Source organism: Giraffa tippelskirchi, chromosome 6 (assembly GCF_054371585.1).
Source record: "Giraffa tippelskirchi isolate mGirTip1 chromosome 6, T2T-mGirTip1v1.2.pri, whole genome shotgun sequence".
Classification (NCBI taxonomy): Eukaryota; Metazoa; Chordata; class Mammalia; order Artiodactyla; family Giraffidae; genus Giraffa; species Giraffa tippelskirchi.
The window spans coordinates 15,815,871-15,843,158 of NC_137280.1; the positions used below are offsets into that span (position 1 = coordinate 15,815,871).

The 27,288-nt window shown below is 38.3% G+C and overlaps 1 protein-coding gene and 1 non-coding gene across 10 annotated transcripts in view; both read left to right on the top strand.

Annotated features, from left to right (window-relative positions):
- Positions 1–27,288, top strand: part of VPS13B (vacuolar protein sorting 13 homolog B) — a 752,042-nt gene that overhangs the window by 623,952 nt on the left and 100,802 nt on the right. For all 9 annotated transcript variants that reach the window (XM_081503358.1, XM_081503363.1, XM_081503357.1 and 6 more), the window contains one exon: positions 22,147–22,343. In XM_081503358.1, the coding sequence (XP_081359484.1) occupies positions 22,147–22,343 (197 nt within the window). The remainder of the gene's footprint in view (positions 1–22,146; positions 22,344–27,288) is intronic.
- On the top strand, positions 6,851–6,985 carry LOC145511812 (small nucleolar RNA SNORA70). The gene has a single exon (XR_014058187.1). It is a non-coding gene; the product is annotated as a small nucleolar RNA SNORA70 (small nucleolar RNA).

The window sequence follows — 27,288 nt, forward strand, 5'->3', positions numbered from 1 at the left end:
CTGCAGTATTGATGAGAGAAATCTTGAAATTTCTTCTACAAGTATTAAATATCATTTGTCTTCCTAGTTTGAAGTTAGTCTTGTCCAGAGCAAGTTGATGTCTATATGACCTCCCAAAGTCCTTTCTAGTCCTGTGATTCTCACACTAATGAATTCAAACAGAGAAGGATTATTGGGCCAAAACTCAAGAGTATCTTCAGAGCCAGCATGTAGGAAAAGTTACAAAATACAGATGTCTGTCAGGGATGAGGTCCAAAGGGAGAAAGAAGCAGGCCAAGAGTCAGAAATAGATATGTTGTTGTACTCCCCCCCACAAAAAAAAAAAAAACGTTTGAATTTGGCCGTTAGCCAAAAGAATTTTTTTTTATACTTAAATCAAACTATTAAGCCATAATATTCAGTTGAGGTACAATACAGTCCTGTGGTTGAGGATATGTAGTTGGGAAAAAATTATAGTTCATTCCATTCAAGGAAATGCAGACCAACTCTCAGTTCCTCAGACCTGTGCCAGATTTTACTTTTTAGAGAATCTGTAATCCTGTGTTTTTCCTTCAGGAGTAAAATCATTCCGATGGTCTTTGGAATTAGCAGTATTTGCACATCGAGAATTACAAATGAAAATCAAAATCTTTAAAATATTGTTTAACTATATAACATACGACAGAAATGTTTATGCTGTTTAACCCTCCAAGTAAGCTGTTCTTTGTCTTATATGGAAATGTTTCTAAAATTACTACCATTTATCTTAATTGCTTACTGAATTTTTAAGAAGTGGTTGTATTGGGGAATATAAAAGAATTTGTTCTTTGTGGTTTTTTACTTTTTTGAGAGTGACGTGTTCCAAAAATACTTTTTTCCCTTGGGCAGCAGGGTCAGAGGAAGAGGATCCTGTAGGGAACACCCAAGAAGGTGCTTGGTCATTCTGTGTGGATAGAAAAACTGTTCTATGGGCACAGCTTGCTGCTGGGTTGTTGTTGTTGTTTTTCTTTTTAATCCCACCCATACTATTTGTTCATTTTCAATTTTACATTTTTTTCTTTCCATGAATCTCAAGAGAAAAATTTGTCCCATAAAGTCTGTGATGTACCCCTAAGCAACAAATTAGGTGTCTGTGGCTTTTATTCTAGTCTATGATGTGTTATGAATGTAACTAAATTGTCTAAAAAGCATTCCCCAAACTCATCTTTTCCACATTACATTCTTTCTACATGATGATTCGCTTAACAGGACATAGGTCACCACCAAATAATGGTGGTCAGTACAGCCAGAAATTCTATCTGCAGATTTATGAAGAAAGAGCCAGTCATTCCAGCCCAGGAAATTTGCCTCTCTGTAGATTTTCTGAGATGATTTTGCAAGACTTAGAAAATTATAGATAACTATGAGAGCCTTCTTTGTTCCCTTAGCCACCTGAAACCTGAAAACAAACCAGCTGAACAGAGCTGTGGTTTGATATGTTCAGTTGGTATGTAAATAGACATATTTTCTAACACCCTGTGGCTGTTCTTAATGGTAAATCAGAAAAGTATAAGGTTAAGAGTGATTGGCACTGAACTACTGTAAGTCGTCATTGCAGGCAAATTTGACATGACGTGAAATAGGGCAAGAATCACAGTCAGTGTCAAAGCCATTCATGTTTCCTTGTAAGGGTATAAATCACCTGTGTGCCTGATTGCTTTCCTTTTGCTTGTATGTCACTTTGGGACTGTAGTTTTGAGGTGGCCATTTGCGAACATGATTGCCCCAGGAAGCTATACAGTTTGCTCATGTTTGCTGCATCAGATTTGCACATATATTTGAAATTTCAAATAGTCTTATGTGTTGTGAACAAAATTTAACTGTATACCTAATGATAAAAAAAACTAATGCCTGCTGATTTTCAAGTTTATAGTCAAAGCTTATCCATTTTTTAAAAATGATTTCTGCCAATGACCTGTCATCTCTTGTCAACTAGATTTTATGTATGTTTGAAATATGACAGTTCACATTTTGTTTAATGATATGTGTTTTGTATTCAGTTGTAATATAATGTTTCCAAGATAGAGAAGACTTTAAATGGAATCCTGAAAAGATGAAATACATCTTGTATACATATGAATTTTTATTATTTTTATATTTATAGTGACATTTTATACATTGTTCATTTCTTGACCTCCAGGGGTTATCCTCTGTCTCCACCTAGGATGGGAAAGTTGCCCTTCTTTAGGACACCTTGGCCTGTTTTTACTACTGACTCCTTCCTTCACATTGGGCTTCTTAAGGGCATTTCTATGACTTTTATCTTCGTTCTCCAGTGCCTAACGTAGTACTTAGTAAAAGTTGACTGTGAATGAGTGAAAGCTTAAAATGAAATACAATAAGCTTAGCTTAATGTATTGAGACTGTCTCCTAAAGGTAGTTGCCAAAGTAAGGCCCTGCCTGCATATTTGTTGTAGTCTGGGCTCTACATACTGTTGTCGTGATTGGTTTAGTAGATCTGTGAAGCCTCCTGAATGAAGACAAGACAAGGAGACCCTTGTAATAGTTCTGCTAAGAGGATTAAACGGAGTTTAGAAGCTGGTGAAAGTGAAAGTGTTAGTCACTCATGCATGTCCGACTCTTTGCTACCCCATGGACTGTAGCCTGCCAGGCTCTTCTGTCCATGGAATTCTCCAGACAAGAATACTGGAGTGGGCAGCCTATTCCTTCTCCAGGGGATCTTCTCAACCCAGGGATCAAACCCAGGTCTCCCGAATTGCAAGCAGATTCTTTACCATCTGAGCATGCACAGAAGAGTCAGGGATTTACATAGGTACATAAGCTGGAGTTGTATACACACAGATAACTACAAGAAAAGGTAGTGTTATTAAGTGCCAGTAAGAAGAGTTTAAGCCATATGTCTTTGGGGAATTCTGAAGAGAAATCATTTCTAACTTTGATTATTAGAGAAGAGTTTTTTGTTTGTTTTGTTTCTCTAGAAAAAAGACAAAGATAAAAGTTTTGAAAGATGAATGAGATTTCAAGAAGCACTAATGGAGACAAACTAATGACAGCTAAGGTGATATGTAGCATAAAAGTAGGAGGTTAGGTTGAGGAGATAGGGAAGGGCCAGAATTGGAGCATAATTCTTTAGGAATGTTAATGGAATTTGCACCGAGTTTCATTTTTACCGCATTGAGATTTGTTTCCTTAGGACATTTAATCCAGAATACCAGAGCTCAACCAAGGTTACTGTTTTGAAAACTGTATTGTACAGCCTGCCCTTTATTCAGGGCTTGATTATATACAGACTTGGTTTTTTAAATTCTTCATACTTTTTCTTCTTTTTTATTCCTGCTGTCTGCCTACAAATAATTCTTCCCATCCTGCCTCCATGTAGAGTTAAAATCACGAGTCACTCTTGAATACTTATTAGCAGTTCTATCAAAGATCTGGTGAAAAGATAGCATGGAGTTATGGACTTATGCTTTGAGAAGATAAACTCTCCCACTGATAAATAGTTAAACCACATTAATTTGGACTGTAAAGATAAGATTCAAATTTACCAGGAAAGTATGGAGTAATTCTGTGAAAAATTATTTTCTTAATCATACTTTAAATCATTTCTGGCAATACTAGGTACTTAACTATTTATGTATTACCTGTTTGTAAGTTCCGTGAAGTCACGAACCCCATCTGTCTCTCTTTCTGGCCATTTGATCCCTTGCTTGCCCTTAACATAGAAACAATACATGTTTGGTGAATAAATTAAGATACTTATAAGCTAATTAATCTCACTTTTACACCTTCATTTAAATATATGTGTGATATATGCGGTACATATGAAACTATATACTGAATAAAGTATGTGAGCGAGTGAGTGAAAGCTGTTCAGTCCTGTGAAAGTCTTTGAAAGTCGCAAAAAGTCGCTGATGCTTTGTGACTTCATGGACTGTAGCCTGCCAGGCTCCTCTGTCCATGGAATTCTTGAGGCCAGACTACTGGAGTGGGTAGCTGTTTCCTTCTCCAGGAGATCTTCCCAACCCAGGGATCAAACCCAGGTCTCCTACATTGCAGGCAGATTCTTTACTGTCTGAGCCAAAAATACTTGAGTGGGTAGCCAATCCCTTCTCTAAGGGATCTTCTCGACCCAGGAGTCAAACCAAGGTCGCCTGTATTGCAGGTGGAGTCGTTGCCAGCTGAGCTACCAGGGAAGCCCTAAATAAAGTATAAATATAGTCAGAAATTGTGAAGGGTTTGAGCTCTACCCCATTTGCAAGTAAACAGCTTAGCCTGCCAGAGTCTCTTGGATGCTTATAGAACATATGGGAGTGCTGGATCGAGGTGAAGGACAGTTTATTACCTACAACAGTGTGTCTGCATATGTACCAGCTCTCCAAGCCTCTGTTCCCTTAAGGGCGATGAAGAGAGCCAGGTGAGGCTTAAACGCATAGTAAGTTACATTTCAAGATTGGAACCCTGAACTTGGGGAACCTGAATCTTTTGAAATAAGCATTCCTGCCCTTTGTAGAGAGACACTGTCTCGGTCTTCCATAGCTGTTTGCTATGCATATGAACTTGAAAAGATAATCTGGAGCAAAGACAAAGCCTTTTTTCTAAGATATGTGGGAATGTGATAGACCTGTGGAGGAGTATTTCCTAAGAGACATATACTCCTAAGGGCCTCTATGAGGGCAACACTTGTCATCTAATCAAGGAATCAACAAACTATAGCCTGCCCATCAAATGCATCCTGATTTTGTAAACAAAATTTTATTGGAACACAGACATACTCATTTAGATGTTATTTACATGCTGCAATATTGTTGTTCAGTTGCTAAGTCATACCTGACTCTTTGTAACCCCATGGACTGCGGCACACCAGGCTTCCCTGTCCATCACCAACTCCCAGAGCTTGCTCAAACTCATGTCCATAGAGTCAGTGATGCCATCCAACTATCTCATCCTCTGTCGTCCCCATCTCCTTCTGCCTTCAATCTTTCCCAGCATCAGGGTTTTTTCCAATGAGTTGGCTCTTCACATCAGGTGGCCAAAATATTGGAGTTCAGCTTCAGCATCAGTCCTTCCGATGAATATTCAGGGTTGGTTTCCTTTAGGATTGACTGATTTGATCTCCTTGCTGTCCAGAGGACTCTCAAGAGTCTTCTCCAGCACCACAGTTTGAAAGCATCAATTCTTTGGTGCTCAGCTTTCTTTATGGTATCCGTACATGACTACTGGAAAAACCATAATTTTGAATGTACAGATCTGTGTCAGCAAAGTGATGTCTCTGCTTTTTAATACGCTGTCTAGATTGGTCATAGCTTTTCTTCCAAGGAGCAAGCATCTTTTAATTTCATGGCTGCAGTTACTGCAGTAATTTTGGAACCCAAGAAAAGAAAGTCTGTCGGTGTTTCCTTTTTTCCCCCATCTATTTGCTATGAAGTGATGGGACCAGATGCCATGATCCTACTAGTTTTTGGAATTTTGAGTTTTAAGCCAACTTTTTCACTGTCCTCTTTCACCTTCATCAAGAGGCTCTTTAGTTTCTCTTTGCTTTCTACCATTAGAGTGGTATCATCTGCGTATCTGAGGTTATTGATAGTTCTCCCAGAAATCTTGATTTCAGCTTGTGATTCATCCAGCCCAGCATTTCACATGATGTACTCTGCATAGAAGTTAAATAAGCAGGGTAACAATATATAGCCTTGACCTACTCCTTTTCCAATTTTGAACCAGTCTGTTGTTCTATATCTGGTTCTAACTCTTGCTTCTTGACCTACATACAGGTTTCTCAAGAGGCAGGTAAGGTGGTCTGTTATTCCCATTTCTTTAAGAATTTTCCACAGTTTGTTGTGATCCACCTGCTGCAATAGGAAGTCAAGTAGTTGTAACACAGAGTATATAACGCAGAAAGCCTCCAGTGCTTGCCATCATCTGTTTAGCCTTTTATAGAACAATTTTGTTGACCTCTTGATCTAAACATTTAACTTTATGACAAGCCTTCATAAGACATCTCAGGCTTGCTTTTGGTTCTAAAATGTTTGCATTTTTTTTCAGTTATTCTGTTATCCCAATTGACTTCTTCCCAATTGTTAAAGATTACTGTCTCTGTTGGAAAAGGAAATGGCAACCCACTCCAGTATTCTTGCTGAGAAAATCCCATAGACAAAGGAGCCTAGTGGCCTATAGTTCATGAGGTTGCAAAGAGTCAGACATGACTGAGTGAGCACACTCTGTACTATAGTTTTTCTTATTACAAAGGGCTGTTAAGAACAATTATCAATAATTACTGTATTCTTAACTCTTTTAGTTTTAAAAACAGTCTTATAGCAGAATCTCACTGTACAAGTATTTAGTTTGTAAGCATTGCTTATTTGTCAGGTTGCATTCTTTGAACCTCTGCCACAATCAGGTAACTAACATGTGGGAGTCAGTGTAAAGAAGTGAATGAGCTCCCTGGGTTCTAGAATCTTACACTCCCAGCTCTGTAGCTTTTGACTGAGAACCTTAGCAAGTTGTTCAACCCTTCATTTTCCTCATCTGTAAAATGGGTATACTCTTCTAACTTAATTACCATTCAGATTGACTAAAATAATGAAAATCTTGGCACACAGTATGCACTTTAAAATATAAACTCTTTTCCTAAAATATAAAGTAAAAAATCAAGTCCTATATTTACATATCACTTTAGAATTTTAAAGAGCTAGAGTAGTCTTATTCCTCATTCCTCCTTATTCCAGTTCTTGCGAATTTATTACCAGTAAGAGTATTGAAGCTCAGATTAGTTATGTGACTTCAACTCAAGGTGACAAAACTAGTTTGCAACCAAATTTAGATTGGAATTAAGTTCCCCTGAGTCTAGCTAGTCTGTTTCTTGGTTCTCTGTTCTTGGCAGCCAATGAAGCCGACTGTGCTCTTTTCCCCCTGGGGGCCCAGTGTGCAATGGCTGCAAACAGCAGCCTCCTTGGTAGTGTATGCAACCTGTTGCCTGTACAGGTTTCCCTAAGGGACCTTGGAGACAACTCTTTCTAGTGGGCATTCATGACTGGCCTGCTCTCCCCAGTCTATCCCTGGGTTGGGAAGATCCCCTGGAGAAGGAAATGGCAACCCACTCCCATACCCTTGCCTGGAAAATCTCATGGACAGAGGAGCCCGGTAGGCTACAGTCCATGAGGTCTCAAAGAGTTGGACACGACTGAGAAACTTCACTTTCAGAAGGTCAGAGTCCCAATTAATGTTCTTTACAATAGACCATGTACATTTGACTATTTCATACAATGAGTGAAATACCTGAACAATTAGAGCTGAGACTAGAACACAATAGTGAGTTTAGGGTTTGTAGCCTCATTCAAAGAAAACCATAAAATAGTAAAGTTGCCCTTGATCCAAGTTAGTTTTGACTCAGAAGTTCTTAATATATTTTTATTATTTGTCTTTGTGGAAAATATTATATTGAAAGATGTCATATTACACACCTGCATTTGCTTGAAACTTGGTAGCTTGATAAATTGATAAGATAACTGGGTCATGTGTTAAGTTTTTTGAAAAACCAACCCAAACATAGATCCTAATAAAAGAATGTTACACATTTCCTTTTAAAGGCTAAAAAAGTATTTCTCAGGGCTCTTAAATTACCATATTCTGATACCAGGGGAAAATAAAATCTGGACTTAGAGTCTTGTTTGTACTTAGAGGGTTTTCCGGACAGGAAGGCAGTCTTGATGCAATGCAGTAAGCCAGAATACCAGTGGGGCATTACAGGTGAAAAATCTGCAGCTGTACCCCTTCACCACAATGTATTACAACTGTATGCTGGAATATTTCCTGTACAGAAATGGGGTTTGGTTAACTTTGTTTCCCAAGAGTAGATCACATTAAAATGTTATAAAATCATGATTTCCTGCATTTGAATACTTGTGGTTTCTCAACTGGTTCCAATATTTTAAGGTTTTCTTTTTTTTTGGTATGACTTCTATTAGTTGAAGATGTATAGAAGCTTTTCTTTTACTTCTTCAAAATCAACTAAATAGCAGATACATATAAAAACTGGTATTATAAGCTAAAAAATTTTTATATTACATATGTATTTGTATCTTATGTCATTATTAAATGGTGGGTTTATACGTTGAAGTAGAAGCACAAAAAACTGACATACCATTATCAGGATACATTTTATTTTTGATTAACATTTTATTACATTTTATTTTTAATACAATTTTATTTTAATTAACTATTGAAAAGTATCTCTACTCAGGTGCTTTTGTTTTGTGTAATGAATATGTTTCTCCTCTTATGAATAATTGATTATAGAAATGTTCTTCATATTTAAAAGAACAGTTAAGTCCGGTAATAATCATAAATAGAAACCACTTCTGTATTTATAGAGGCAAAGTTGGTTTTTTAGCTTGCTACGGTTTTAATGTTTATATTGCTATTTATTTATCTTAATTTCTATAACAATATGTAGATGTCCATTTATCCTAATTTCTATAATATATAAAAATTATTCCCATTTATGTAATAATACAATGTATTATACATTATTTCTTTCAATCACCCATCAATCCACTATTTTTTTCCTTTTTCTCTTTTTTTTGGTTGTGGTTCAATCCACTGTTTTATGCTCTGACCTTGCATTCTATATTTTGACTATCCACTTACCTACTCTCTAGACATCAATTTAAAACTCTTTAATCTATCTGCCTCTAATTTTTCTAGTGCATTCCACACTGGGGAATATATTTGGTCTTACCACCAAATATTCTTGACCTTGTGATAAATGTAGTGTATCCTTTTACTTGCTTAATGAGATAAGATAACTTTCTGTTTACAAAATAAGGGTTTCGCAACAATTAACTCTTTCAAAAGTTATCAACTAGGAATGTTCCAGTTTGAAAAGCCCTTTCCTCACCCAGGGGTGTAGGTCAGAAAGAATTAGAAGACACTGATGCTTGAGGCAGTAGATAACAGAAAACGTGTGAGCTAAACAAAAGGCTCAACAGGAGGATCTGGGGGATGACTTCAAAACCTTTGAGCGGATTCCTGGGAAACTAGGAGGATATGTCCATGCCCAGCTGCTAAGTCGCTTCAGTCCTGTCCGACTCTGTGCGACCCCATAGACAGCAGCCCACCAGGCTCCACTGTCCCTAGGATTCTCCAGGCAAGAACACTGGAGTGGGTTGCCATTTCCTTCTCCAGTGCATGAAAGGGAAAAGTGAAAGTAAAGTCACTCAGTCATGTCCGACTCTTAGCGACCCCATGGACTGCAGCCCACCAGGCTCCTCCGTCCATGGGATTTTCCAGGCAAGAGTATTGGAGTGGGGTGGCATTGCCTTCTCCATGCCCAGGTCTATGCACTAAACCCAGGCTCTGCACATGCCAAGAATGACCTAAGAAGGCCTGTGCTCTCACCTCTGGCTGACCTTAAGGCTCTGTACAAGCAGGAAGGGAAGGTCAAGGCAGAGTTGAAGGCATGCCTTAATAGGCATACAGAGCCACTTGGAAGAGACTAGATATGCTTGTTGTTTTCAGGCCTTTAAGGAAGTCTCTGTCTAATCATTAACTGATCATTAAGCTCACCAAGTAGAGATTTCAGTGGCCACATGACAGACAGATTTTTTAGAATTAATTCATAAATGTTAGTAACAACAACAAAATGAGAACAAATAATTACAAGCCCTGGAGGAAGAGAATCCGAGTTCCACAGTTGCCATTATTTATTAATAATATAATAATAGTAACATAGTTAATAATATTCATTGATATAATAAAATTTTCTATCATTTAAAATGTCCAATTTCCAACAAAGAAGTATGCTCTCTGCAAAGAAACAAGAAAGTATGGCCCATATGCAGAGAAGAAAGCAATCAGTAGTAACTGTCCCTCAGGCCCCCAGATGTTGTCCTTAAGAGACAAAAACTTGAACTGTCTATTTTGAGCATGTTCAAAAGAGCCTAAAGAAAGCCTTGTGTAAAGGACTAAAGAGAGATATGAGAATGATGTCTCCCTAAATAGAGAGTATCAATTTTAAAAGAAAAGATAGAAATTGTAAAGAAAAAAATGAAATCCCAGAGTTGAAAAGTATAAGTGAAATGAAAAATTTGCTGGAGGGGCTCAATAACAGATTTGAGCAGGCAGAAGAAAGAAGCAGTAAGTTTAAAGATAAGTCCACTGAGATGATTGAGTGTAGAGAACAGAAAGAGAAAAGGATGAAAACAAATGACCAGAGCCTTAGAGACTGTGGAGTACTATCAAATTTACCAATATGTGCATGATGGGAGGCCTGGAAGGAAAGGAGAGAAAGGAGAATAAAGACTGTTTGAAAATCTAATGGCCAAACACTTCCCAAATTTAATTTAAAACATTAGTCTACACATCCAGGAAGTTTAGTGAACTTAGACAAAACTCAAAGATTTCTGTACCAAACAATCAAACTATAAAAAACCTTGACTGCAACTGGAGAGAAGTGACTTATCACATATAAGGGATCTCACTAAGATGAACAGCTGATTTCTCATCAGCAACCATGGAGACCAGAGGAAGAGATTTAACACATTCAAAGTGCTGAAAGTAAAAGACTGCTAAAGAGAAAATGACTGGCAAATTAAGTAACTATAAACTGGGATAAATTGTAAGGGTCAAAATGTATTCTGCATTCAGATTTCTTTCTAAGAATCACTGTAAAGAAACTGCAACTGGAAATTGTAAATGATTCATTATGGGATCTGTTTTTCTTCTTTAACCTAAAGGTAATTAGTTTAAAGAGCAAAGGATTTATAGGCAAAAGGTCTGCCACTTACTAAGTGTGTAACCTTGAACATATTACCTAACTTCTCTAAGCCACAGTTCACTTATCTGTAAAACAGGAATAATGTATTCCTCACTAAGATAATATATAAAAAGAAAAAACTTTGTAAATAGTAAAAGGTTATTTTTTTACCACAGCTTCCATCAGTAGTTTTATTACTGGGGCTTCCCTAGTAGCTCAGACAATAAAGAATCTGCCCACAATGCAGGAGACCCAAGTTTGATCTTTGGGTTGGGAAGATCCCCTGGAGAAGAAAATGGCAACCTACTCCAGTATTCTTACCTGGAAAATTCCATGGACGGAGGAGCCTGGAGGGCTACAGTCCATGGGGTCACAGAGTTGGACAGGACTGAGCAACTAACATACTACCAAAATCATGAGTAATGATGGGAAAAGCAAACTGTTTTAGCCCTATAATGCCTACCTGTCAATTGGTATCCCAGGAATCTGGATATGTGGTGGAAGGAATGATAAAGATGGTATCCTCTGTTGTAACCAAGCCTTAATAACTTACTCCTGAATGGCAGCTCCAGCTTTGTGCTCACTAACCAGCCCTACACAGTCAGCTAAGCTTTCTATCTTGTCATAAGATAAAGGAAAGGACAGTTGAATCAGATTGATAGATTATTTCACTTCCTAATGCTACCATCTCTTTAATATGTACATAATTACAGGGAATGCACTTCCTCTGTATCCTTTTCTTAGGTTGATTGGTGGCGCTGAGTGGGTAAAGGGGCAATGAATGGTCCAGCTTTAGCAACCCCTGGACCAAGAATTCAGAACTGTTTATCTATGAGGACAGATGGGCAGTTGCTACCCTGCTAATAGTCTTGGCAGTACTATTAAGTAATAAAAAATAAATTAAGTGCCAAAATATTCCTTATACCAAAAATATTTTTAAATAGCCAACACACATGCACATCTTCCCAAGTTAGCCATCAAATGGAAACAAATCATGGAATCATATTTTAAATGCAAGAATACATGTGCTTTTACCAACTGGCAGATATACAACCTAAAATACATTTCTATGCAAAGACCACATATGCTTAGAGTACAGTTTATTACATATGGCTGGCTAATTTTTTAGATCCTGTCAAATAATGGATAGGAAAACAAAATGTAATAAAAATATATATAATCTTGACAGTCATTTGAAATGTACCATGTGTTACATGTGGAATGTTTTCCAGTGAAACCAATTTACTTGTTCCCACTTCCCATGACTCAGTACTAGATATTTAGGCCCTCTAAACTATTTTTTGGCAACCAAACTTTCTTGGAATAGTCATCTTTCCTTCCAGTTATTCAGTGCAGCATTAATAGTAAATCCTCAGTTTTGATATGTAACTAAAGATCATTCACATCATCTCTTTCAAAGCTAAAAGCACAAAATAAAGCTATTTTAAATAGATCACACAAAATAGACCACAGATTTATTCCTGAGAATAATTGTTGTTTAGTCACTAAGTTATGTCCAACTCTTTTACAACCCTATGGACTGTACACCCTTCCAGGCTCCTCTGTCCATGAGATTTTCCAGGCAAGAATACAAGAGTGAGTTACCATTCCCTTCTCCAGGAGATCTTCTCAACCCAGGGATCGAACCCACATCTCCTGCATTGGCAGGCAGATTCTTTACCCCTGAACCACCAGGGAATAATTGCTGCCATATGAAGCACAATGTGACCACATTAGAGTTTTAGTTTAATTATGTTACTTCTAACCTGGTGATTAGCAATGTCTACTTCCAACTGACTGGTAAAGGAAGATTAGTGAGCAAATGAAAAATTTGGTAAAATTGGGTGTGATCACAAAATAATTTGAAAGGAGAGCTCAGTATATAAAACAAGACCTTTTTAGAGTGGAAAACTGTAAAAAGAAAAAAGAAAATTGTTGATTTTTCAGCCCCTATCTTCATTTGTAAATTTTTAAATTATTTATTGAGCGTATACCGTGTGCCAGACTTGGTGCCGTGAGTTTATTGGAGAAATAGCTAGAGTTCATTAAGAACACACAGAATGCAGCCAGGCCTCAGGAAGGAGCAATAGGCTACTCCTGAAGTCACAACCATTTTCCCTACCTCCTAAATGAGATCTCAATTCCAACGCATGCCTCACTTCTCTCTTTCCTAGTCATTCCCTGAACTGAGATTACTCCCCCACTTGTCTGGATTCTTGTCTTGTCAATAATCCCTTAGAAGAAATAGAGTAGCCATCATAGTCAACAGGAGTCCAAAATGCAGTACTTGGATGCAGTCTCAAAACGACAGAATGATCTCTGTTTGTTTCCAAGGCAAACCATTCAGTATCACAGTAAACCAAGTCTGTGCCCCAACCAGTAATGCTAAAAAAGCTGAAGTTGAACAGTTCTATGAAGACCTACAAGACCTTCTAGAATTAACACCCAAAAAAAGATGTCCTTTTCATTATAGGGGACTGGAATGCAAAAGTAGGAGGTCAAGAAACACCTGGAGTAACAGGCAAATTTGGCCTTGGAGTATAGAATGAAGCAGGGCAAAGGCTAATAGAGTTCTGCCAAGAGAATGCACTGATCATAGCAAACACCCACTTCCAACAACACAAGAGAAGACTCTACACATGGACATCACCAGATGGTCAACACTGAAATCAGATTGATTATATTATTTGCAGCCAAAGATAGAGAAGCTCTATAAAGTCAGCAAAAACAAGACTGGGAGCTGCCTGTGGCTCAGATCATGAACTCTTTGTTGCCAAATTCAGACTTAAGTTGAAGAAAGTAGGAAAACCACTAGACCATTCAGGTATCACTTAAATCCCTAACAATTATACAGTGGGTGTGAGAAATAGATTTAAGGGACTAGATCTGATAGAGTGCCTGATGAACTATGGATGGAGGTTCATGACATTGTATAGGAAGTAGGGAGCAAGACCATCCACAAGAAAAAGAAATGCAAAAAAGCAAAATGGCTGTCTGAGGAGGCCTTACAAATAGCTGGGAAAAGAAGAGAAGCAAAAAGCAAAGGAGAAACGGAAAGATATACCCATTTGAATGCAGAGTTCCAAAGACTAGCAAGGAGAGATAAGAAAGCCTTCCTCAGTGATCAGTGCAAAGAAATAAAGGAAAACAATAGAATGGGAAAGACTAGCGATACCTTCAAGAAAATTAGAGATACCAAGGGAACATTTCATGCAAAGATGGGTTCAATAAAGGACAGAAATGGTATGGACCTGACAGAAGCAGAAGATATTAAGAAGAGGTGGCAAGAATACAAAGAAGAACTGTACAAAAAAGATCTTCATGACCCAGATAATCGCAATGGAGTGATCACTCACCTAGAGCCAGACATCCTGGAATGTGAAGTCAAGTGGGCCTTAGAAAGCATCACTACGAAGAAAGCTAGTAGAAGTGATGGAATTCCAGTTGAGCTATTTCAAATCCTGAAAGATGATGCTGTGAAAGTGCTGCACTCAACATGCCAGCAAATTTGGAAAACTCAGCAGTGGCCACAGGACTGGAAAAGGTCAATTATCATCCCAGTTCCTAAGAAAGGCAATGACAAAGAACGCTCAAACTACCGCACAATTGCACTCATCTCACATGCTAGTAAAGTAATGCTCAAAATTCTCCAAACCAGGCTTCAGCAATACGTGAACCGTGAACTTCCAGATGTTCAAGCTGGTTTTAGAAAAGGCAGAGAAATCAGAGATCAAATTGCCAACATCCTCTGGGTCATCGAAAAAGCAAGAGAGTTCCAGAAAAACATCTATTTCTGCTTTATTGACTATGCCAAAGCCTTTGACTGTGTGGATCACAATAAACTGTGGAAAATTCTGAAAGAGATGGGAATACCAGACCATCTGACCTGCCTCTTGAGAAATCTGTATGAGGTCAGGAAGCAACAGTTACAACTGGGCACAGAACAACAGACTGGTTCCAAATAGGAAAAGGAGTATGTCAAGGCTGCATAGTGTCACCGTGCTTATTTAATTATATGCAGAGTACATCATGAGAAACGCTGGGCTGGAGGAAGCACAAGCTGGAATCAAGATTGCCGGGAGAAATATCAATAACCTCAGATATGCATTTGACACCACCCTTATGGCAGAAAGTGAAGAAGAACTAAAGAGCCTCTTGAAAGTGAAAGAGGAGAGTGAAAAAGTTGGCTTAAAGCTCAACATTCAGAAAACTAAGATCATGGCATCCAGTCCCATCACTTAATGACAAGTAGATGGAGAAACAATGGAAACAGTGGCTGACTTTATTTTTCTGGACTCCAAAATCACCACAGATGTTGACTGCAGCCATGAAATTAAAAAAGACGCTTACTCCTTGGAAGGAAAGTTATGGCCAACTTAGACAGCGTATTAAAAAGCAGAGACATATTACTTTGCCAACAAAGATCTGTCTAGTCAAGGCTATGGTTTTTCCAGTAGTCATGTATGGATGTGAGAGTTGGACTCTAAAGAAAGCTGAGCACTGAAGAATTGATGTTTTTGAACTGTGGTGTTGGAGAAGACTCCTGAGAGTCCCTTGGACTGTAAGAAGATCCAACCAGTTCATCCTAAAGGAGATCAGTCCTGAGTGTTCATTGGAAGGACTGATGTTGAAGCTGAAACTCCAATACTTTGGCCACCTGATGCAAAGAGCTGACTCACTTGAAAAGACCCTGATGCTGGGAAAGACCGAAGGCAAGAGGAGAAAGGGATGACAGAGGATGAGATGGTTGGATGACATCACCAACTCAATGGACATGAGTTTGAGTAAACTCTGGGAGTTGGTGATGGACAGGGAGGCCTGGCATGCTGCAGTCCATGGGGTCGCAAAGAGTCTGACACGACTGAGCGATTGAACTGAACTGACTGGATACTGATTTGTATCCCTTTTTTCCTGCTCTTCCCAAACCTCCTTCCTTCTCTGCTTCCCAGACTTTTCCATTGAGCCCTTTGGAACACGTGCTCAGTGACTAGTGAACTTTCATAAACCTCGGCTTCTTCTTCAAGAATTTCCTCCTCCTTCTTCTTAAATGAAATTCTGCTGTCCTCTGGGACTCTGTGCACCACTGTAACCCCCTGAGGTGTGAGCAGTTTATCCTCCCACATCATTTTTGCCTCGGGCTCAGGAGATAAAGTGATCTGCTGTTCCCCTGTGCCACTTGCCTGCACTCTTCTCCCCTCCTGTAAAAACCTCCTGCTTCTTAGAGACTTGTCGCACCCAGTTGTATCCTCCTCACCCCTCTCTGTTGTTGCCACCTGCTAACTATTTGGTCATTCTCCCTCATTCTCAGAAGTCTTCAGCCCATGGTGTCTGGCCTTTTTCTTCACAGCCATCAGCATCCATGTAAAAGAGCCAGCCAAGACCCCAGCTTGAGCTCCTCACTCTAGTGCTCTCCTCCTCCACTCCAAGTACTCACTCCCACACACCAGCCCTGGAACTTGTCAACATCCCAAGCTTCCCCTCCTCCTAAATCATTCATTCCAGCATCCTAATCTTACTAGCAATCTTTCCATCTCTCCAGTCTGCTCACTCCACAAGCCCCAGTACCATCATTCATTAAACTTTTATGTTCAGAAACTTAACAATTCTCTGCTTTCTCGCTATCCATCAGCTTACTCTGTTCACATATCCCTTTCTAAACAGTTTATATTCTTAATTCATCATTTAAAACACCTTCTTGAGAATAAGTACTATAAGCTTCTTTGCTGTCTTTCCATTGCACTCTCTTGATGAAAGGTTAAGGCTGGTTGAATCTACAGCTATGTATCAACACAGTTAACTCCCTCTCCCACATTCTAGAAAAGCCAACTCCATACTCAGGATTTCCACTTAGATGGCTTATTGGTGCCTCCAACTCAGCTTGTCCAAAAATATACTTAGGTTCTCCCCTCCTCCACCCAATACAAACCTACTCCCCAACAGGATACATCAGTCTTACTCATACCAGTAAGTGACATCAGCACCCATACAATTGCTTGGTCCAGAAACCGGGGAGTCACCCTTAACTCTTCCCTATCCAGTATCTAATCAGTCAGCAAATTTTTATGTCTCAAGAATCTCCCACATACCATTCCACATACCACCAACCATACCATAAGCCATCTAGTTTGTAGCATAGACCACTGTCCTAACCTCTTAATTATCTGTTCATATTCTTGCTCATCTCATTCTCTTCTAACACATTCTCTACACGGTATCCAGAAGCTTTTAAAAAAATAAATTTGACTTTAAGCATTGCTCCTTTGCTTAAAACCCTTCAAAGATATCTCATAGGCATTAAGATAAAGTCTAGAATCCTTCTCATGGACTAAAATAATTTTGTTTTTATTACTTACTTTTCACCAATGAGGGAACTAAGACTCGGAGTCATTAAATAAGGTACTCAAGGTCTCAGAGTGGTGATTAAGGGTCATGGCCAGAATTTTATCCAATGAAATACTAACAAGATTTTTTTCTTTTTATGATGAAGAAATTTTAAAAATAAAGATTATATGTATATGGTTTATAAATTTGTGGCTCAATATATATTTTAGTAGACGGTTAACTAAAATTACCTTTAAAATGTTTAATTGTACTGAGTATTGTTATCAGCTTTTCTTTTGAGGTTTTCAAGACAAAAATGTTATTAAAATGGTGGAAAGGATTCATATATGACTTTTTGTAAATGCACTTATAGGCACACAATTTTAAATTTTTTCAACGGAGTTTCATTTGGAAGTTTCATTTATTAATACCCCTTTATTAACCAAGGAAAATAGGGGGTATAAAGGAAATTCCTGACAAACACACAACACATATTTTAGGATGTATGTCTATAGTAGTTCTCTACTGTTTTCTAATTTTGAGAGTAGCCTGGAATGTTGCGATTGAAGTATATAACCACAGAGCCAGCCTCACACAAAATTGTGAACAAAGTAAAATTTTTCTTTGGCTTTCTTCCAACTCTCTCTTTTTGAACTTTCACAATTTCTCCTTCCCTAAGCCCCAATGTTGGTACAGTTCACTTTCATTCCCCTTAAACTACCTAATGGCTTCCCACAATGGTTCACAGCTTGGTTTGCCTTTTACTATGGATCTATTCCAACTCCCTCCTATATACATCAAAACTTAGTAGTACTTTTCTCTTAAGGTCTCACTCTGCTTTCCAATGTGACAGCCAATTTTCGTAAGCTATTATACATTAATTTTAATGGGGAACTTCTGGAGACAATACCAGAAACAAGTCTTTTTTTCATCCCGTTTGGTATGTAACCTTACTATCAAGAAGATGATTTTTGAACTTTACGTTCTGTTAATTTACTACTAATAAAAAAATAATAAGTATGTTAAATATGTTTTTTCTAAACTCATTTGCCCTCTCCCATGAGATTCTTATGTGTCTCACCTCACTTCCCACATCTTATCCATAACTGATAAAGGACTGACTTACTGGCAGTCTAGAAAGGAGTTCAGCAAGGAGATATTCCTTTATCTCTCAAATAATAGCCATCATTCAGGAGCACATCTTAATAGATATGCAGCAGAAAACCATATTGAACTATGATTACAAGCTTCCTGAACATCCAGATTCAAGGTTTATTCTTTCCACAAGTCCATCCCATTGTTGAGAAATCTAACAAGCAGGACTGTTATTCACAACCTACCTGATTCTTTTAACAATGCCCAGGTTTCTAAGTTTTGATGTATAGGAGAGAATTGGAATAGAGTCATAATAAAAGACGTGTTCTTTGCTCATGAGAAGGATAAATACTTAGTAACTAACATTTCTTAAGCTTTTATTGTGTGCTATTAAATAGAATGTTTGTCTCTTTTAATCCTCACAACAATTCATGAGCCATTTCTGTTATTATCCTCTTTTTAGGGATATGAGTAGTGATGTTAGGAAAATTAATTTGCCCAAGAACCCATAGCTAATGGAGCTAGGAATTGAATCCCATTAGGTGTAACTCCAAGGTTGGTGCTTTAATCTTCTAAACTTCTCTATGGGGAATTTTTAGTGTGCCAGAGATGGACTGAATGTGTTTATTTGTTCATTCATTCATGAATTATTCATTCATTTATTCAGCAACTTTTTTTGAACATTCACTGTATACAGTTTGCCAGGTGCTGTGAAAATCTAAAGCTTAGCCAAATGGAAATCATTCCCTCAAAGAATGTGTCTATCAGGGAAAATATCATGTATAGAAATAACTGTAACATGAGGTGTATAGTGATAAGAGCTATGAAACAGATTCCCCTTTTTAAAAACCATTGGAGTTCAGAAAAGGGAAAGCATTTCTCCATCTGGGAGGTGAAAGGCTCAAATAAAGGTGGTATTTCATTTGGACCTTGATAAATGGAAAAGGTTTAAACATTAGACAATGAGAAACCAAAGATTTGATAGGTATTTCAGACTGAGAGACAATATAGGAACAAATACCGAGCGAGAAGAAAGTTAGAAAAATGTGTGTGTCTTGGAAAGCAAGAAGAAGGAGAATTTCAAGAAATGGTGACTGAAAGTAGAATTTATTGATATGTCACTTGTGCTTATCACCAACCAAAACATGCTGCATTTCATCACTCTGTTAGCCTCTTAGACATATCCATTTTGTGCCCCTTTCTTCCATTTAGCTCCTCTCCATACATGGATGCTCGAGTCACTGTTAAGGAAAAGAAACTATTATAGATGGAGGTAAAATTTATTCCCGTTCAAAGATTAAGAATTGCTTTATTTAAGAAAGAAAGATTAAGAAGTCGATTCATTCAGAAAGCATCTACTAAATATACTGTTATGTCCCCCAAACTGTTAGATGCTAATATGTTTTAAAAGAATATGCAATTTTTGCTTCAAGGATCACAGGGTCAGCTAAAGGAGACAAACATAAATAAGGAATTGCAAAGTATAATGAACTCTGTGGTAGAGGAGTGTGGTAGATATGGAAGTGACACAAGAAAGGTAGTGGTCAGCTCTGAGAATGGTCATAATTAGGAAATTCCTTGTTCATTTTAATGGTTGTACAGATTCCATTCTATAGATGTACATGTTATATTTAATCGCATATTGACAGATATTTTAATGTTTCCACTTTCTTATTTATATAGTACTGAAGTAAATCCACACACGTACACACATCTTTGCATTGGAATATCTGTAAAACAAATCCTTAAATGTGTCCTTCCAAGGGTTTGATATATATTGCCAAATTATTCTCCAAAGATACTGGGTAGAAATGCTTTTTTTCCCCACACCTGTACAGAAATTAGAACTGTCAGTCTTTTCAAACTGCCACATTAATAAATAAAAATATTACATTATTGCTTTAATTTGAATTTCTGTAAGTATTAATGAAGTTGAGTATCTTTTCATGTTTACTGATTGGTTATATCTTTTGTGAATTTATTTGTTGTCCAAATCTGGGATTTTACCTTATGCAGACTAATAGCCTGTTAACGTTTTATGAATGCGTACAGAAGATATTAGACTTTGGTCAGAAACAAAGAACATCATTGCTTGTGGCACAGCAGACAGCATGAACATCATCTTTGTATTGGTTCCTCTTGCCCCCAGGTCCCACAGGGGCCATGCGGAAAGCCCCCCAGGGTTTTCTCAGCATGCAGTACATAAATGGCACAGCATGGAACGTGGAGCTTGTCAAATCCACCCGTTTTAGAGCAAGTCTTCTCTTTGTCCTGGAAAGAAACTTTACTCATCACTCAAGGATGCTTTCTACAAACACAACCTGAGAAATGGCCCCAGTTAATAGCTTTCAGGGCCTTGCATCCTTTGTATACCTGTCAAGAATATGCAGGGACATTTGGGGCCTCTTCCAACAACTGTCTTTGCTTATTTTTCTATATACTTACATATCACTTTCTCATTGATTTATAAGAGTTCTCTGCTATCGCAACAGGAACCCTAGATCTGTCATTAAATACTACCTGTTTTTATCCTAGCTTGCTTTTTATTAATTTTGGTGTTACCAGTTGTGAGGTTTGTTTGTCTTACCATCCTTGGGTTTCATGCCACGCACAGAAAAGTTTACCCAATTGTGATATAAATATTAACTGATTTTTTTCTCTTATGCTCTCAGTTTTTAGCCTTTAAAGTCTTAACATTTTGATCCTTTTGGAATTGACTTTGATATAGGAATCATGTAGGGACCCACTTTGTTTTACCAGGCTAACCAGTCCTTGCAACCTCACTTCCTGTCTCTCCCCTACTTGTTTGAATTAGTACCTTCATTATTGACTAAAATTTATCTGTACTTATATTTTATTATTCTTGTTTCTATTCTTCTATTTGTATGTTACTACTGAAACCTTTGGAACTCTGCATTCAGATGGGAATATCTTTCTTTTTCTCCTTTGCTTTTCACTTCTCTTCTTTTCTCAGCTATTTGTAAGGCCTCCTCAGACAGCCGTTTTGCTTTTTGGCATTTCTTTTCCATGGGGATGGTCTTGATCCCTGTCTCCTGTACAATGTCACGAACCTCTGTCCATAGTTCATCAGGCACTCTGTCTATCAGATCTAGCCCCTTAAATCTATTTGTCACTTCCACTGTATAATCATAAGGGATTTGATTTAGGTCATACCTGAATGGTCTAGTGGTTTTCAAAAGCAGAGACATTACTTTGCCATCAGAGGTCCATCTAGTCAAGGCTATGGTTTTTCCAGTCGTCATGTATGGATGTGAGAGTTGGATGGTGAAAAAAGCTGAGTGCCAAAGAATTGATGCTTTTGAACTGTGGTGTTGGAGAAGATTCTTGAGAGTCCCTTGGACTGCAAGAAGATCCAACCAGTCCATCCTAAAGGAGACCAGTCCTGGGTGTTCATTGGAAGGACTGATGTTGAAGCTGAAACTCCAATACTTTGGCCACCTCATGTGACGAGTTGACTCATTGGAAAAGACCCCAATGCTGGGAAGGATTGGGGGCAGGAGGAGAAGGGGACGACAGAGGATGAGATGGCTGGATGGCATCACCGACTCGATGGACATGGGTTTGGGTAGACCTCGGGAGTTGGTGATGGACAAGGAGGCCTGGCGTGCTGCGATTCATGGGGTTGCAAAGAGTCGGACACGACTGAGTGACTGAACTGAACTGAACTGCAAACTTATCTTTAGCCTTAATGAGATAGCTTTATAACACACTTAACATCTGGTAGAATTAATTCCCCATTCTTTCTCCTTTATTTAAAAACTTTCTTGACTGTTTTCACATATTATTCTTGAATGGGCCTTTTAAAATAAAGTAGGTAAACAGGAAGAATATAACTATGAAAAGAAATCCTAAACTACTGTCCTTTATACTTATTTCCCCTTTTAAGTTGTAACTTTTATGAAGATTCGATTTGCATGTCAACAAATACAAAAGCATAGTTTCTCTTTGCAACTTCTAAAATCTTCCTTCTTTTAATATAGATTCCTTGTAGTTTGGAATACTGGGATGAACTCCAGAAGGTTTTTGTTGCATTTCGAGAATTTAGTCTGTCTGAAAGCAAAGTTTGTGAACTGCAATTGCCAGATATCATTCTTGTGAACGACCAGAAGAAACTGGTATCCTCGGATCTTTGGAGAATTGTCTTGAACAGCAGCCAAAATGGAGCTGATGACCAAAGGTAACTCTGAGAAAAGTGGAAACTGAAATAGTGGCGTTGTACTAGGAAATCATAGTCAAATCATCTTGTCTAGTGGCCCCTCATTTAGCTATATCTCAGCTCTCCAGCAGCTGCATCTGTCCGAACTACGCATGAGAACCAGGAAGCAAGGTAGAAGCTGATGTTTCAAAGTCTGTGTATTAAAATTCCTGTGTTTTACTGTGAGCTCTCTCAGAGTGCTTGCTCCTTAAATATAAAAGGAAAAGAGAGCAAAAGGCAAACTACAAAAATCCAGTTATCCTGAACTAAAAACTATAGAGGAAAAGAGCCATCCACACTTCAGTAGACTCTTAATGACAGTCATCAGTCTATGTAAATGGTTAACCATGGGGCATTAAAAGAGAGTTTAAGTAAATAATTATCTCCTTCTGAAAAGATAAATTTTGGAAATATTTCATTCTTAAGTGATTTTAAAAGAAAAAAACCTTTAAAAGACAGACCTCCAGACATTAGGAAAACTTGGTTAACCAAAATAATTTATACTCAAAGGATTTCAGATAGCCAAAGCTTTATCCAGCTCTTGAATCTATTTGTCTGTAATGTATCTTGAGAGCTATAGATTTCAGGTATTCTGAATCATGTCCCTAGAACTTCCTATTCCACACCTCCTGCAGGATATCTGGTTAGTGACAAAACAGACAAATTGTTCCCCTTTCAGTGTTTGCTTGCTTAATACATCCACTAAATTAGAGAAAAAATGGCTTCAGCAATGTGTTCTTTAGCACTCCTTCTAGGTTACATGTCTGTTATATCTTTCTGTTCATGTTCTCATAATGACAAGAAAAAGACACTGAATCACCATAAGTGGAAGTTTCTTGGTCATGTGATATGTGTGCTGAGGACCCATACTGATCTTGCTGCCCATCACTTCCAGTGTCCTACCTTTGAATTCTCCTGACGGATTCACTTGAGCATCATCTTATTCCTTATATATAATCCCTCCCTCCCTTTCTTTCCCAAGCACCATTTGACACTAACAGAAAAAAAATCCACCGTTCCAACAGCTTGCAGCTGAACTGTTTTCTTTCTTTTTTAACCTTTATTTTTGTCATCATTGTATGCCTTTACAGGGTCATAATCATAGAATACCATTTTGTATTCTGATTCCTGTTTTATATTATAGATAGTTGTGAATACTTTGTCTTTTGTAATTAGTAATAATATGTGTTCCTTGAAGAACATTTGGGAAATAAAATAATACAGCTACCCATCATCATATCACACAATACAAACCTCTGTTCGCATTTTAGTCTGTAGCCTCACAGTCTTTTTTTCATTGATTACTTTGTTTGCTTAATAATAATATGTCTTAAACTTTACATACTCTATTTCTAGGTCATTTGGGCTCTTTAAAAATAATTACCTTCCTAGTATATTACTTACTAAAGTACGACTGGTGAAAATATGTTAGAGGAGTGGGGTGTTGATTTTACATGTATGAAATGCAGCTACGAAAAGAACACCCATCCTGTGAGGAGTTAGCAGGTGGATAGAAAGATTGCCTCTTCTAAGCATAAATTACCTAGTCAGAAACCAGGAAATCTCAGAAAACAGAGCTATCGGTAATGAAATTGATTTAAAAACAACAACTGTTTTATTATTAGTATCAAGTTAGACATCATTTCTTGATTCTAATAATGAAAGAATACATTTTCATCAATTGAACAGGTTAATTCCTTTGAATCTGAAACATTCATAAAAATCTAGCAGTGCAGGAATGTGGAATCTCTAGGGAATGGAAATTTATGCAGTCAGATTTAGGCAGTTTTTCACCAGGCTTTTGACATTGTAATCACAGGTCTTTTGTCCTCACCTGGGATTTTTCATCTTGCCTAATATTTCATAATTGATCTTGCTTTAAATTGTTTGACATAAATTTTTCAGATAGAAATTGATATTAGTGAAATTAAATTTAAAGAGCTAGTTTAAAAGTCAACGTAATAAAACACCAATGTTAAGACATTTTTCAAAAAGGACAGTAAATAAATTTCATCCAGTTTATTGAAGGAAAACATTAGTGCTTTGATAATATTCAACATCTTATGCAGAGATAAAACTGCTATAATTAGTTCCAATATATTCTGTCATGAGAAATCTAAAACTGAGCGAAAACCTGACACTTTCATGATTAGAGTTTGTCTTATCTTAAATAATATTTATGGTTTGAGATGGATATGCATCAGACCATTGTACATTACTAGAAGAAAGTTCATAAAAATAAGTCCCATGAAGCTTAATCTAAAAGAAAAAAAAAAAGGCATCCTGCCCACAATTGTCAAAAAGTGCAACAGTATAGGACACTTAGTGGCATCACTGTGTGTATGTAAATAGAAGCACTGTTTATTAGAGAGTTTCAAATCAGGAGACCTGGGTTTAAGTCCTGGCTCCATCCATAACTAGCTGTTTGGCCCCAAGAACCTGATTTCTGAGCTGAAGGCTTAGGAAGGGGTAGGAGCTAACCAGTCTGAAGGGTGGCAGGTAGCCTTCAGTACATAGGACTGGAGACAGAAGATTCAGTCTCTTAAACCTTGGTCTGTGTATACCATACAGGCATATATTCTTTAATTCAGTCCCCATATATTTGTAATGCTTATTTTCTACTGTCTTTAATTAATGGTTTGCTTGATCATATGAAAATGAATGATGGGTAATGGTTAGTCTTAGTTTCCACAATAGTGTTGACCTTTATGAGACTTCTTCTGTTTGTGGTGCACTGGACTGAAGATACTGTCTTTAAGGCCTGACCTGGAGGGTACCTGGTGGCTCAGATGGTAAAGAATCTTCCTGCTATGCAGGGTTCAATCCCTGGGTCAGGAAGATCCCCTGGAGGAGGGCATGGAAACCCACTCCAGTATTCTTGCCTGTAAAATCCTGTGGACAGAGGAGCCTGGCAGACTATAGTCCTTACGGCAAAGAGTTGGACACAACTGAGCGACTAACACTTTCACTTTCAGGATAGCCATCTTAGCTATTTATTTTGAATCTCATCGTGTATATATTTGCCCATCCCCATTACCCACTGCCGAAGTTTAAATAAACCCCTTTTACCAGTTAGGTCCTGACAAGCAACAGCCATCACACGCAAACAGATTACCTGAGGAGAGTTTAATATAAAGACTGTTTCCAAAGTGTTGGCAAGGTTAAGGGATAGGACAGTACCCTGAGGCTAGAAACCATTCTTAGTCCTGGAAGAGCCAGGTGATACAGCCGTTACTGAAACTAACCCAGAACACGTGATTGTAGCTGTTTTTGGTGGAGGGACCAGCAATGTGAGGAAATGTGACTAAGAAGGAGCCAGGGGAACAGAGGCCGTCCCCCTAGTCTCTTCCCATCTTACCTCCTGTGGGCACCTTCCACTGGCTGAAACAAAAGACACCCTGAGAACAAAGTGGCTCGTTGATACAGTCAGGGGCAGAGAATAGGACAAGGAAGGGTAGAAAGTGGATCTCGAGAGCAAACATGATGGCCACTGAGCACATGCTGTATTTGGAATTTATGGTTTCTTACCCAGTAATGGACTCGGGAGGAAAGATGAGAAATGAACTGGTGGACCCAGGTCTCAGGTTTTGGGCTATTCTGCTAGGTTCCCTGAGTTTGGTTTCAACCAGATGTCTTCGGATGGACCAAAACAACTTTCTACTTGGTTTCACCCTTCTACTTTTCACCCCACATGGCTAACTCTGGAAGTATATGACTATGTAAAGTCACAAGTTACAGGCAATTGTTGTGTTACACAACAACTGTGAAGATCTTGATATATATATACAGTTAATTTTATAACAAGCTGTTTGATGATAATGCTAAACTCTGTACCAGACCACCTTACCTGCCTCCAGGAAACCTGTATGGAGGTCAAGAAGCAACAGTTAGATCTGAATATGGAACAACTGCTGCTGCTGCTGCTAAGTCGCTTCAGTCGTGTCCAACTCTGTGCGACCCCATAGACAGCAGCCCACCAGGCTCCACCGTCCCTGGGATTCTCCAGGCAAGAATACTGGAGTGGGTTGCCATTTCCTTCTCCAGTGCATGAAAGGGAAAAGTGAAAGTGAAGTCACTCAGTCGTGTCCAACTCTTAGCGACCCCATGGACTGTAGCCTACCAGGCTCCTCCATCCATGGGATTTTCCAGGCAAGAGTACTGGAGTGGGGTGCCATTGCCTTCTCCGATGGAACAACAGACAGGTTCAAAATTGGGAAAGGAGTGCGTCAAGGCTGTATATTGTTACCCTGCTTATTTAACTTATATTCAGAGTACATCATGTGAAATACCAGACTGGAATCAATCACAAGCTGGAATCAAAATTGCTGGAAGAAATATCAGTAACCTCAGATATGCAGATGACACCACCCTTATGGCAGAAAGCGAAGAGAAACTAAAGAGCCCCTTGATGAAGATGAAAGAGGAGAGTGAAAAAGCTGGCTTAAAACTCAACATTCAGAAAACTAAGATCATGGCCTCCAGTCCCATCACTTCATGGCATATAGATGGGGAAACAATGGAAACAGTGAAAGACTTTATTTTCTTGGGCTCCAAAATCACTGCAAATAGTGACTACAGCCATGAAATTAAAAGACACTTGCTCCTTGGAAGAAAAGCTATGCCAAACCTAGACAGCATATTAAAAAGCAGAGACGTTACTTTGCCGACAGAGGTCCCTATGGTCAGAGCTTTGGTTTTCCCAGTAGTCCTGTAGGGATGTAAGACCTGGACCGTAAAGAAGGCTGAATGCCAAAGAATTGATGCTTTCAAACTGTGGTGCTGGAGGAGACTCTTGAGAGTCCCTTAGACAGCAAGGAGATCAAAGCAGTCAATCCTAAAGGAAATTAACCTTGAATATTTATTGGAAGGACTGATGCTGAAGTGAAAGCTCCAATACTTTGGCCACCTGATACAAAGAGCCGACTTA